This window comes from Papilio machaon, chromosome 15 (assembly GCF_912999745.1).
Source record: "Papilio machaon chromosome 15, ilPapMach1.1, whole genome shotgun sequence".
Lineage (NCBI taxonomy): Eukaryota > Metazoa > Arthropoda > Insecta > Lepidoptera > Papilionidae > Papilio > Papilio machaon.
In genome coordinates, this window is record NC_060000.1 from 5,589,409 (window position 1) to 5,601,659 (window position 12,251).

The following is a 12,251-nucleotide window of genomic DNA, read 5'->3' on the forward strand; positions in this document are numbered from 1 at the left end:
TAATTTGACTAATGACTTAGACAAGGACGTTATTACCGAAAATGACTTGGACAAAGACGAACACCTAATCGCGAACTTAGAAAGGATACGTCTCGATCACATGAATGACGAAGAGAGGCGCGCCATTAGTGAATTGTGTTTCGAATATAGGGATATCTTTTACTGTGACAAATTGCCCTTGACTTTTACCAATAAGGTCAAACATAAAATTCGCACTACCAATGACGACCCCATTTACGTACGACCATATCGTCAACCCCCTCCTGTAAACGACGAAATAAATAGACAAGTTGAAAAATTACTCGCAGATAACATCATTCAGGAATCCGTATCACCATGGAATGCTCCCGTGCATCTCGTACCGAAAAAGATCGACGCCTCGGGCGAGAAGAAATTCAGGATGGTCGTCGATTATAGAAGGCTGAACGAGATAACTACTGACGACAAGTATCCGTTGCCAAACATAACCGACTTGTTTGACAAATTGGGTAAATCTAATTATTTTACGACATTAGATTTGGCAAGCGGGTACCATCAGATAGAGATCGATGAAAAGGACCGCCAGAAAACTGCGTTCAGTTCCCAGGCTGGACACTTCGAGTTCTTAAGAATGCCGTTCGGACTTAAGACAGCTCCGGCCACGTTCCAGCGGGCAATGGACAGTATTCTGCGCGGACTTCAAGGAATTCATTGCCTTGTTTATTTGGACGACATAATTGTGTTTTCTACAAGCCTCCAAGAACACGTGGGAAAACTACGAAAAATATTCGATAGGTTACGCGAAACGAATCTCAAAGTTCAAATTGACAAGTCGGAGTTCCTCCGTAAAGAGGTTCTATATCTAGGACATACAATTACAAAGGATGGGTTGAAGCCGAATACTGATAAAATTGACGCTATCCTTAAGTATCCACTCCCTAAAACTCAAACAGAAATCAAGAGTTTCCTGGGGCTGATTGGATATTACAGGAAATTTGTGAAAGATTTCGCAAAATTAACAAGACCAATGACAGTTTGCCTTAAAAAGAACAGCAAGGTAACAATCACAGAAGAGTTTGTAGAGGCGTTTGAAAAATGTAAGCAGCTGCTCACAAATGCGCCCTTACTACAGTTTCCCGATTTCGAAAAACCGTTTATTCTAACCACCGATGCTTCAGATTACGCTATCGGCGCCGTCCTATCGCAGGGAGCTGTCGGTAGCGATCGACCAATAGCATTTGCATCTAGGACGCTGAACGACGCTGAAACGCGTTACAGCGTTATAGAAAAGGAAGCACTGGCTATAGTATGGGCAGTGAAATATTTCCGCCCGTATCTTTACGGGAAGAAATTCACGATATACACGGACCATCGGCCACTGGCGTGGTTGAATTCATTCGAAGAATCTAACAGCAAAATAACTCGCTGGCGCCTCCGATTTGCGGAATATGACTATGAAGTCATTTATAAAAACGGCCGTCAAAACACTAATGCTGATGCCTTATCTAGGGTTAAAATCAATGCGTTAGGCAACGGTGAAGAAAACTCATCTGTCGCTGTGAATGTCGACGAAACGGAAATGCAAAAACGTCGTGACACTAAGAAAGCACCTAAACCTGACAAAAAGAGAAGGCGGAGGAAGACACCAATTAGTCCTGTAGCTCTTTCGTCCGATTCGGAAAAAGCTATAACGATTTCTTCTGCAAGCTCTATCTTAGAAAATAGAGCTCGTTCCCCGTTTTCGATCGCGACACCATCTAGCGATACTCTTAGTGCTCCGGAAACGGAAAGCATACTTTCCGAAACTGTACACTCCGCACGTGACGTTGACTCTATAGGCATACCGATACTAAAAGAGGCTATCGACACGAAACCTAATCAGATTTTAGTATACACATGGCTTAGAAATGACATTTCAGTCAAGGACATTTCAAACAAGAAACAAAAAATCTTAGAAATTCACTTACCCAAAGGAAGACCTGACCTAATAACAGATTTTCTCAAACGATACATCCGGAACAAAATAAAATATTTCATTTACTTCGAAGACGTACAACATAGAGTAGAATTCACAGCCGTAGTCATCAAACTGTTTAAAAAGGAATCTGTTAACATCCTCGAATGTACGGAAAGAGTAGTGTACATTGAAAACGAAGATGAACAAAGACAAATTATCCAAAAGTATCATATGGGTAAAAATTGTCATCGCGGCATTAAAGAGACGGTAACACACCTTAAGCGAACATATTTCTGGCATAACATGGACATAACAGTAGCCGCGGTTATTAATGCGTGCGAAGCATGTCAAAAAATGAAATATGATCGTAAACCTTTAAAACCCGCGATGCAACTAACACAAACTCAAAATAAACCATTCGAAGAAATATTCATAGACCTTTTTAAAATTGAAGGCAGATGTTTCTTAACTATCATAGATGCATTTAGTAAACTAGGACAGGCGATTGAGATTTCGAATCAGTCAGCACCTGAGGTTGTTAGGGCCCTTATCAAATATTTCTCATATTACGGGACTCCTCGCAAAATCAGTTCAGATTCCGGATCGGAATTCAACAATCGCCTAATACAGGAACTATTGGATTTTTATAAAATCCAACTACATTTAGGAACACCGAATAATCCTAACTCCATGGGATTAGTCGAACGATTTCACTCCACATTGATCGAAATATACCGATTAGCGAAGTACGAACAAAAATTAACAGACGCAGCATCCGTTATGACCTATGCCGTAATGGCTTACAACCACTCCATACACTCAGTAACAGGATTCACGCCTTTTGAGGTAGTATTTGGCCATACCGAATCCAAAAGCACCTTTGAAACAAACATCGATAAAGAATATATGCAAGTTTTAATGCGTGATCATCTTAAACGAACGAAATTTATATATAAACATCTTACAGATAAAATGATACAAACTAAAGAAAAAGCAATAGCGAAAAGGGGAGGTGAAACAGATTTCAAGATCGACATAGATGACGTAGTTTTCTTTAAGGGGACTAATGTTAGACGTAGTAAGGATAAGCCTAGGTTTGACAAGGCGATAGTTACAGGAGAAGTGGAAAGAAATGTGGTAACGCTTAACAAGAACAATCGCGACCTACGAGCTCCATTAAAGGATGTTAAACGTCCTCCACAGGCGCATCCTGATCGTCCTGCTCGTGCTGAAGGCGGCGAGTCTACTGCAGGGCCTTCAAATGCAGTCACTTAAGAACGTGCCGGGAATATTTCCCGTCAAGGAAGGAAAGGCGGTAATAAGCAGAGAAAAATGGACACTCATAAGAATATTGGACCTTAATAACATTCAAGACGATTTAACATTAAACATCAACAAACTAAAAGAATTAAACACGCTTATAGAAGCAAATTTCAATCAGACTTACATAAATGTAGTATTTAGAAACTTTAGGATACAAGTAGAGTATATTAAGAATGTAACGTTAAATAAATATAAGCAGTTAGTTCCTAGTTTTAGAGTTAAGAGGGGTCTTATTAACCCATTAGGCAGTATCATTAAAACGATTACTGGCAATTTAGATCACGAGGATGCTAGGCGCTACGATCGGATTATTGGAGAAATTAAAACTAAACAAAACGCTCTTAACTACAAAATAACCTTAGTCACTGATTTTATTGAAAATCTTAACAACTGGTCTGTATCTGTTTATAATAATATAAACCAGTTAAATGATAACTTTAATATCGTCCAAAATAACTTGGAAAATATTAAAGAACAAGAAAGAACAGCTTTTAACACTAACATAATTGTTCATACGTATTCACTCATTTTACACAATTTTCAGAGCCTCTATAGCAAATTGGGTGAAATAGAAACAGCCATTGCCTTTAGCAAACTTAAGACACTACATCAATCAATTGTCGATTCTGAGAAATTGTTAATTGTACTAAAGGATATTGAAAAATCGGCAAGATTTGCATTTTCAGTAAGTTTAGATAATCTTGTTAAAATAGAACAAACTATAACTATAAAAGCATATTGTAAAGAAAATCAGTTAACATTTTTATTAGAAATTCCACTTATAGAGAAAGAGACCTATACATACTATAAATTGTACCCTACTCCTATTTCCCGTGATCACGATACTTACGTCATCCTTCCCAAGTATCCTTACATGATAGTGAATGGACTCAACTCCGAACCACTCGCCGAGCCCTGTACAGCTACAACACCCTCCAACTTCATATGCTATGTTGACTCTACTAGCCAAATTTTGGAAGACCGTTGCATCACGGACATCATGAAGTACGCAACCAATCTCAGTTCCTGTGAATTTATACCTGTGGTCATCGACAACATCCTGTTGCATCATATTCAGCCGAACCGTTGGATCATATTTGTGAAACAGAATACCCTACTGCAACAACAATGCAACAACGATATTTTCCAACGTTATGTACAAGGGTCACATGTTATAACTATAGAAGATCAAGCGTGTGAAGTGAAGATTGACAAATTTACCTTAAAAGTACATCCCCAAATGACAGAGCTCATGCAATATCTCAAGCTACCGGTTATAAGTCTGCCCCACATCAGTAATGTGAAGACTCGACAGCGAAAACCAATAATGATGGAAGATATGAACTTGAAGAACATGCAGTTATTAGTAAAATCAGTAAAAAGTGTCAGTGAAAGTGAAGTGGAAATTGGTAAAATTAGAGTCTATAGTGTCAGTGTCTGGACGATCATATTGTATTTAATTATAGCTGTTTTCATTGTGGTCATTTGGTATATTAGACTTAAGAAATTAGATTACACTTGTAACTTTCGAAATTCTCAGAATACTGATGATTCTGATAATTTCGAATCTCAGGGGGGAGAAGTCATGCGACGCAACTCCCGGACCACCCAACAAATGCCTACGCGCACAATACTTATTCCAGGAGAGATAAGACATTTATAAACATCCGATGTGCCTTGCAGGCATAATCTGGGTGGTCTCTAGCATAGTGCATGGTAGAGATAAGTTAGTATTATTAAGTTAGTCTTAAGCGAGCAGTCGAATAAATGACATCTCAAACTTTAGTTGTCTTTTTTAAAAAAGCTCCATCTGTTCGTTAACATTTGAGTACCTAACCTTACGTAATATTGAGGTGATACATGAGCTTCACTCAGATCACCGACCAGTTTTGCTACAGCTAGGGCCCTCTGCACCGGCTGACCCCCCAATTAAGACAGTTGTTGACTGGCACAAACTTAGTGCCAGTCTCAAAGACATTAACTCCCCACATCTAAACGACATCCCCGACATAATTAATTCTGATAACGATATGGGCGTCGCGATCGGCTCTCTAACAAGTCATATCTAAACCGCCATCAAGGACTGCTCAAGGCAAATGCCAGAGTCAGACAATCAACGCTGGGCACTACCACCAGATGCCAGAGACTTGTTGAGATGCAAGAACGCGGCTACCCGAGCTCACGATTTGTATCCCACTGAATCGAACCGAAAACAGCTACGTAAATTACAGCGTGAAGTAAAAACACGCATAGCTGCCATCCGGAACGAACGATGGGATTCAACGCTTCGAAATATAAAGCCATCACATTTAGCATTCTGGAAGCTTCCCAAGTCACTTAAAGGCGACACGTACTCAACGATGCCGCCATTGTCGCGTCCAAATACAACACCAGCTATGCTGGACGAAGAGAAAGCCGAATGTCTTGCAGACAGCCTCGAGGCCCAGTGCTCCCCCAGTAGCCTACCGGTCGACCCTGACCACCTACGGAGGGTGGACAGCGAGGTCGACCGAAGGAAAAACGAACCCCTTCTCGACTCAATTCCTCCGGTTACTAGCGACGAAGTCGAGAAACTAATTAAAAATCTACGTCCACGCAAAGCTCCCGGCTCAGACGGCATCACCAATAGGGTGGCGAAACTACTTCCAGTTGCCATTATACAACTTCTCGTAGCCATTTATAATGCGGCAATGACCAAAGGCGTCTTTCCCAGCGAGTGGAAGGACGCTGAAGTCATAGGGTTCCTCAAACCCTCAAAGCCGCCTTCCAATCCCACGTCTTATCGCCCCATAAGCCTTCTCAAAACCTTTGGGAAAATTTATGAACGATTAATATTAGCACGCCTTCGCACCTTTATGGACACAAAGGGCATGCCTATTGCAGAACAGTTTGGCTTTCGCGCCAAACATTCATGCACCAATCAAGTGCACCGCATCACGGAGCACATACTTGTCAAACGCCAACGCGGCCTTAGCACCGGAGCTATCTTCCTCGACGTAGCGAAAGCGTTCGATAAAGTATGGCACAACGGGCTTATATACAAGCTATATGAGTACGGGGTACCCGACCGTCTCGTATGCATAATACGAGACTTCCTAAGTAATCGCACGTTCCGCTACCGCGTCGAGGGAGTGTGCTCACAATTGCACCCCGTTCGAGCCGGGGTGCCCCAAGGTTCGGTGTTAGGGCCTGTTCTATTTACCTTATACACAAACGACATTCCTCGCGTACACGGTGTAGAGCTTGCTCTATTCGCCGATGACACCTGCGTATACACATCTGGTCGTTCACCCGAAGCTATATGTCGACGTCTCCAAACCGCTGCCAACACGTTAGGTGCCTGGTTTCGGAAATGGAGGATCGAAATTAATCCTAGCAAAAGCGCGGCGCTCTACTTTTCACGCCAGAAAGGGGCTGCTCTTCCGTCCATTAAACTCATGGACAGCCCAATACCTTGGGAAGACCAAGTTAAATACTTAGGTGTCATATTAGACTCTAAACTTAACTTCTCCGCTCATGTGACCCGGGTCAGGAACCGCGCGGCTTTCATCCTAGGTCGTCTTTCCGCGTTGATTAATAGAAAGAGTAAAATGTCCCTTCGGAACAAGGTGACACTCTATAAATCAGTAGTTCGTCCCGTCATGACATATGCTAGTCCGGTATTCGCGCACATCGCCGCGAAACAAATACATCGACTTCAGGTGATTCAGAATAGATTCATGCGTAGAGCCACGGGAGCCCCGTGGTACATGCGCAACAGCGATCTCCATATAGACTTGGACTTGCCCACCATTGCCCAACACCTGAAGTTGGCGTCGCGTCGTTATTTTGACTCTGCCGTCGGTCATCCTAATCCACTAGTTGTAGGTGCCGCCACCTACAATCCAATCGCGCTCGGTAAGTTTCGTCGGGATTATCGTAGACCTAGGCACGTTCTTGACTTTCAAGACGATGCAATTACTATCGCCCAGGCTAAGCTCAAACATCACAAACAGATCACACGCCGCAGTCGATGTCGGCTGCGGCAATCATTCTCGCGATACGGCCTGATAGCAGGCAGGTTTTCTCCTATTAATAGTAGAAGCGTTGCTGGAGTTTCTTCCGCCACTTCTTCTCCCAGCGCTAACGCTTTCCGAAGTGGTAGTAATGTTAGCTGTATTAATAATAGCAATCAGATAATAGCAACCGATCAAGCCGAGGTTCGGCCCTCTCGGGCACCCTTGAATCGGAATGCTAAACGCGTAATGAGTGACAGCCCAAGCCGAGGTCCCCTCTCGGGGGCCCTTGCGCCCAGTCACTCCATGGAGCGTCCACCGAAGCGACCTAAGAGCTCGGTGACCTCCCAATCCGGTAATAATAACGAAGTAACAGCCCGAGCCGAGGCTCCTGAGGGAGCCCTCGAATCTAGTTACTCTTAAACGAGGTTTAGGCTAAGCGCCATCTGCGCCCGGCCACCTCAAGCCCGGTGAAACTGTAAATGCCTCCTCAAGGCAAACAGTGACTACTCAGTCACAAAAAAAAAAAAAAAAAAAAAAAAAAAAAAAAAAAAAAAAAAAAAAAAAATTTGAAAGGCAGTCTTGGCTCTGGCGTGGCTCGGTGCACTTGTTGTACTTCGCTTGCTTAACCTAGACGCTTCGGATAGTTAATTTGTGGAAACGAATTAATTATTATTCCGGTGCTATAATTTGGTCCCTAGACTAATTATACCCGGTTATTATTTAAGGCTAATTTATTGAATTGTTACTTTGGAACATAGTTTAGTTTAATGGTTAATTAACTGTCATTAGTCGTGTGATTTTGCTAAAAACTATTATAAAGTTAAAAGTAGCTTCATTCTTTTTAACTATGGCCGATCCTCTTCCTACAAATTTATAAAAGTTATTAATATTTTTCACGCTTGTGTAAGCTTGTTTTCATGTGTGTGGGTTTGTATGTATGTAAATTTTATTGTGACGGCCTTAAAGCCTAAAAAACTGAATCGATTATGATGAATGAGGTGACATTAGATTCTTCGTCTTCTCCAGAGTGTCATGGAACATATTACATCGGTACAAAAAATATATAGTTGACGTTAAAAATAAAATTTTTAATTAATGAAAAACGAGTTCGAATTTCACTCGTCATAACTTTTTTTTACATTGTTAATTATTCTTTCCATACATGTTTAGTAATTAACTTTGGGAATAAAACATTTGCCAGAGAACAACTAAGTTCGAAAGATTAAACTCACCATGTAGCATTACTTTGCCTTTACTTAGTTACAGAATATAATACTCAAGGCAGACTGCAACTGAATAGAATGGAAAATTGGATAAGTTCCAAAATGGTGGATTTCAGGTCAATGACCTTCATCGTAGATTTTAAGTTTGTACTGCAAGGACTTGGATCATAAAGTTTTATTTATCAACATTTACATAATTTACAATGTCATGTTTTACATATTTACATCTATTTATTGTTTCTACGTCAAGTTTTGTTTTTCCATTACTATTTTTTTTATATTACAAGGTGGAAAACGAGCAAGCGGTCACATGAATTCGCCGAAATGGTGAAGCGACCGCTGCCCATAGACATTCGCAATTGCAGATGCGTTGCCTACCCTCAATCGACGATAGAGGGGACGCACAAAAAGAAAGTATTTATCTCCTCCTCCAACAAATCCACCTCCCCTTTCCATCCTTTCCTTATAAGAAAAGGGTAGGAAGGGAAAGAAGACTAAAGTTCTCCTCCTGCACCACACTCATCAGACGAAACGCGGAATTACTTCCACTTCACGCCTGTCTTCTGTGTGGTCGTGGTATTTCACCGGGCGAGCCGGCCAATTCGTGCAACTGATGTTGTTGCTGGCTTCTACCACTGTTAACTTACTAAAGTTACTAAATAAAATACTGCCATGTAACTTAAAGTCTTCATAATGAAATTAAAAGCAAAATATTTCAACATCACACTTGAACAAATTTCACTAACAAACTTTTAAGACTCAATACAAGTAATTTGCTAAAGCTATAGAAATTAAGGTAAATTAATTTAAACTTTCTCACTTAGGACTTTAACTATTTTTCCACGCCTAGAACAACTCTTTTAAAAACTCAGTAAAGTATAAATGATTCGGAGGATAAAATATTTTCATACTAGTATAATTTCATCAATGTCCATAAATCGCGTTGACGGCTACAGGGAATTTTAATGTGGCCCTTCTGCATTATGACGCCAATCTAATCGATATCTATGTGCGCCGTGGGCGTTCCTTCTAACATTGATATCCACTTTCGCAATATAAACAAACCTTGTATTTCATTCACATTCTTATTTATCTACCACCGTCCGAGCGGAAATAAAAAAAAACTCGATTAGTAGCCTATGTGTTCTTCCAGACTATGTTCTACATCTATGCTAAATTTCATCGAGATCCGTACAGCCGTTCTAGAGATACCTTCAAACAAAAATCCATCCATCTAAACATTTGCATTTATAATATTAGTATGATGTCATTATTATAGTGCAACAAATTTATCTGGCCCTGAATGTGGCGCTTTTATAGCTGTTAATTTTGTCATAAAATATAGGAAATTTACTAAAGTTCAGAAAATTATTTGATAGACAATACATAAAACAGCTATCGAACAGTGACAGTCACACAATATTTTGGTGGCAATTTTTTTACATTGACAAAACGAGCCAATATGCGATTCTACTCTAGTTTTACTCAAATACTTACTGAGTTAGATAAGTTTGTCGAACTATTGGAACTGACCATTGCTATTTCTAGCGTCAAAATCACTGCTCAGGATGTTTCCCGACGGAATGATCATCCCAAATCAATTGATTCCATGGATTTAATCGGGACAACGGGAAACACCCCTCTCACATCATTTAGAGCACCATGAAACAGTAAATGACTACAATACTCATACTTGTCATTTATTGTCGTGACTCGATCTCGCTACAATACATCATCAGCTCACTATACGTCCCCACTGAGGGGCTCGGAGCCTACCCCAAGTTAGGGGTAACTAGGCCATAGTCAACCACGTTGGCCCTTTGCGGGTTGGTTGACTTCACACATATCATTGAATTTCTTCTCAGATATTTATCCTTTACGGTAAGAACTTCGGATAAATATACATATGTAAATCGAGAATCGAAAAACACATTGGTACATGGAGGGATTCGAACCCAGGACCTGCAGATTGCTAGTCAAGTGCTTAACCCCTGAGCCACCGATGCTCTCAATTGTTAAGTTCTACTCGTATGTACAATACTTTTCTCTTATTATTAAGTTCTACAAATAGTTAACTACAATTGAATGGATCGCTAAAAGGATTCCAAAGTAAAATGCTAAAATCGTTATAAATATTCATGAAGGCCTAATAGATAAACCCGGGGGATAAAGAATTTTAATAGAAATTCAATTCTATTGTAATTAGTTTTAATAAAGTATCAGATAACTGTTAATTAACTTAAGCTTAGAAAACAAAAGAGGTTCGATAAGAGTTAACATTCAAAACAGAACATCGTTCCTTTTACTTCATTTACATTTAATCTTTTTGATACACCTTTAATAAAACATTTAATAAAAATCAAACATTTTAAAGAAAAAATAAATAGGTTATAAAAACTCTTTTAAATAACCATTAAGTTCTAAAATCCTGCCACTAACTGATAAAAGAAAAAAGAAAAATTTAATTACAATTTGAAACGAAAAGTGGCCATCAGTAGAAATGATTATTATTAAATCCTGTCCCCTTTACCGCTCACCTTTTACAGGTAACGAGTCGACTTGACGGCATAACGGCACGGACCAAGTTTCAGATCAAGTAGACGTTTGAATTATTAACAAGACAAACTAAAGCCTTATGAATTTGCAGGTATACAATATGCTGCTATGAAATAAATTCCGTACATCGTAAAAGGAAAGACCGCAAATCATTGTTATAATTTATCACGTTTGAACCTCGCTAAATGTAAAAGATTAGATTGGATTGACTGTGAAGAGATGTATGGGATCGTGGAACATTGATCAAAGTCGGTTCTACGAATATGTAGACTACTATGTAAAAGAGATTATATGTATCGAGTCATAACGACTATTGCTTCGAAATTATTGCAGGACTGCGAAATTTAGATTCATTAGTTTATTTCTTGGTATCTTTCGCATATTTACTGGACGCAGATCTTATGCATGAATAGTCACAAAGGTCCGTAGAAGCACTCATTCACTGGCTATCTTCAACCTTGATCAAATCCTCAGTCCGTCTAGTGAGCCTACAAAAACTATAGCGATCTATACGTCGCATTTTAGAACCTTCGTAAATAGATTCTCATTTACTTAATTTGATTTCTTCTCACTGAGGATTTTGATTATGTCCAAGAATTTAGTCTTTCTTAGAGTATTTTTGAAGAGGCCAAATGATGCGGTTCAAGGGTGATGTATGACTTCATTCCGATATTTGCTAAGACATTACTTTTGCTCTTTAGCATATTAACAGAGGTCATTTGCACAAGTGCGATTCAAGTTATATAAATTGGAGACTTCGAATTTTTTAGTACAAATGAATGTAACTCGTTAGTTGAAAACCCTCGAGTGACCCGTGGGACCTCTGGAAAATATTTCGTTAAGCACAAGGGTAAATATCGGATAACTTATGAATTACGTAAGAACTTATGAACATTCGATAAATATTAACTTGCTTAAGTGTACATAGTATCCATAGTTATTGATGAATTAACTTAGGTATTAAATAAAATCTAGGTCACGGCTGGAACAAAAATTTTACGAGCACTAAAACAAGACGTTTTAATTAAATTTTATAACGCGATTTTTATTCCTTATACAAAATGTTTACCAGCATCTTTCAGCATGGAATAGTGGAAAAAACGTAGGGTAAGGGCATGATTCCTTTCAAACCACAAGCCGCCTGAAGCGATGTCATTTGGAGCTGAAAAGCTTACCTGATCTCTTTTCGAAAGGCATAATATCAAGCGTACGAGC

General features: G+C 39.6%; 1 protein-coding gene across 1 annotated transcript in view; it reads right to left on the reverse strand.

Moving 5' to 3' along the window:
- The window catches only part of LOC106709768, a 128,194-nt gene extending 115,943 nt beyond the window's left edge, over positions 1–12,251 (reverse strand). The window contains exon 1 of the mRNA XM_045681167.1: positions 12,212–12,251. Within this exon, the coding sequence (XP_045537123.1) occupies positions 12,212–12,233 (22 nt within the window). The 5' untranslated portion in view covers positions 12,234–12,251. The remainder of the gene's footprint in view (positions 1–12,211) is intronic.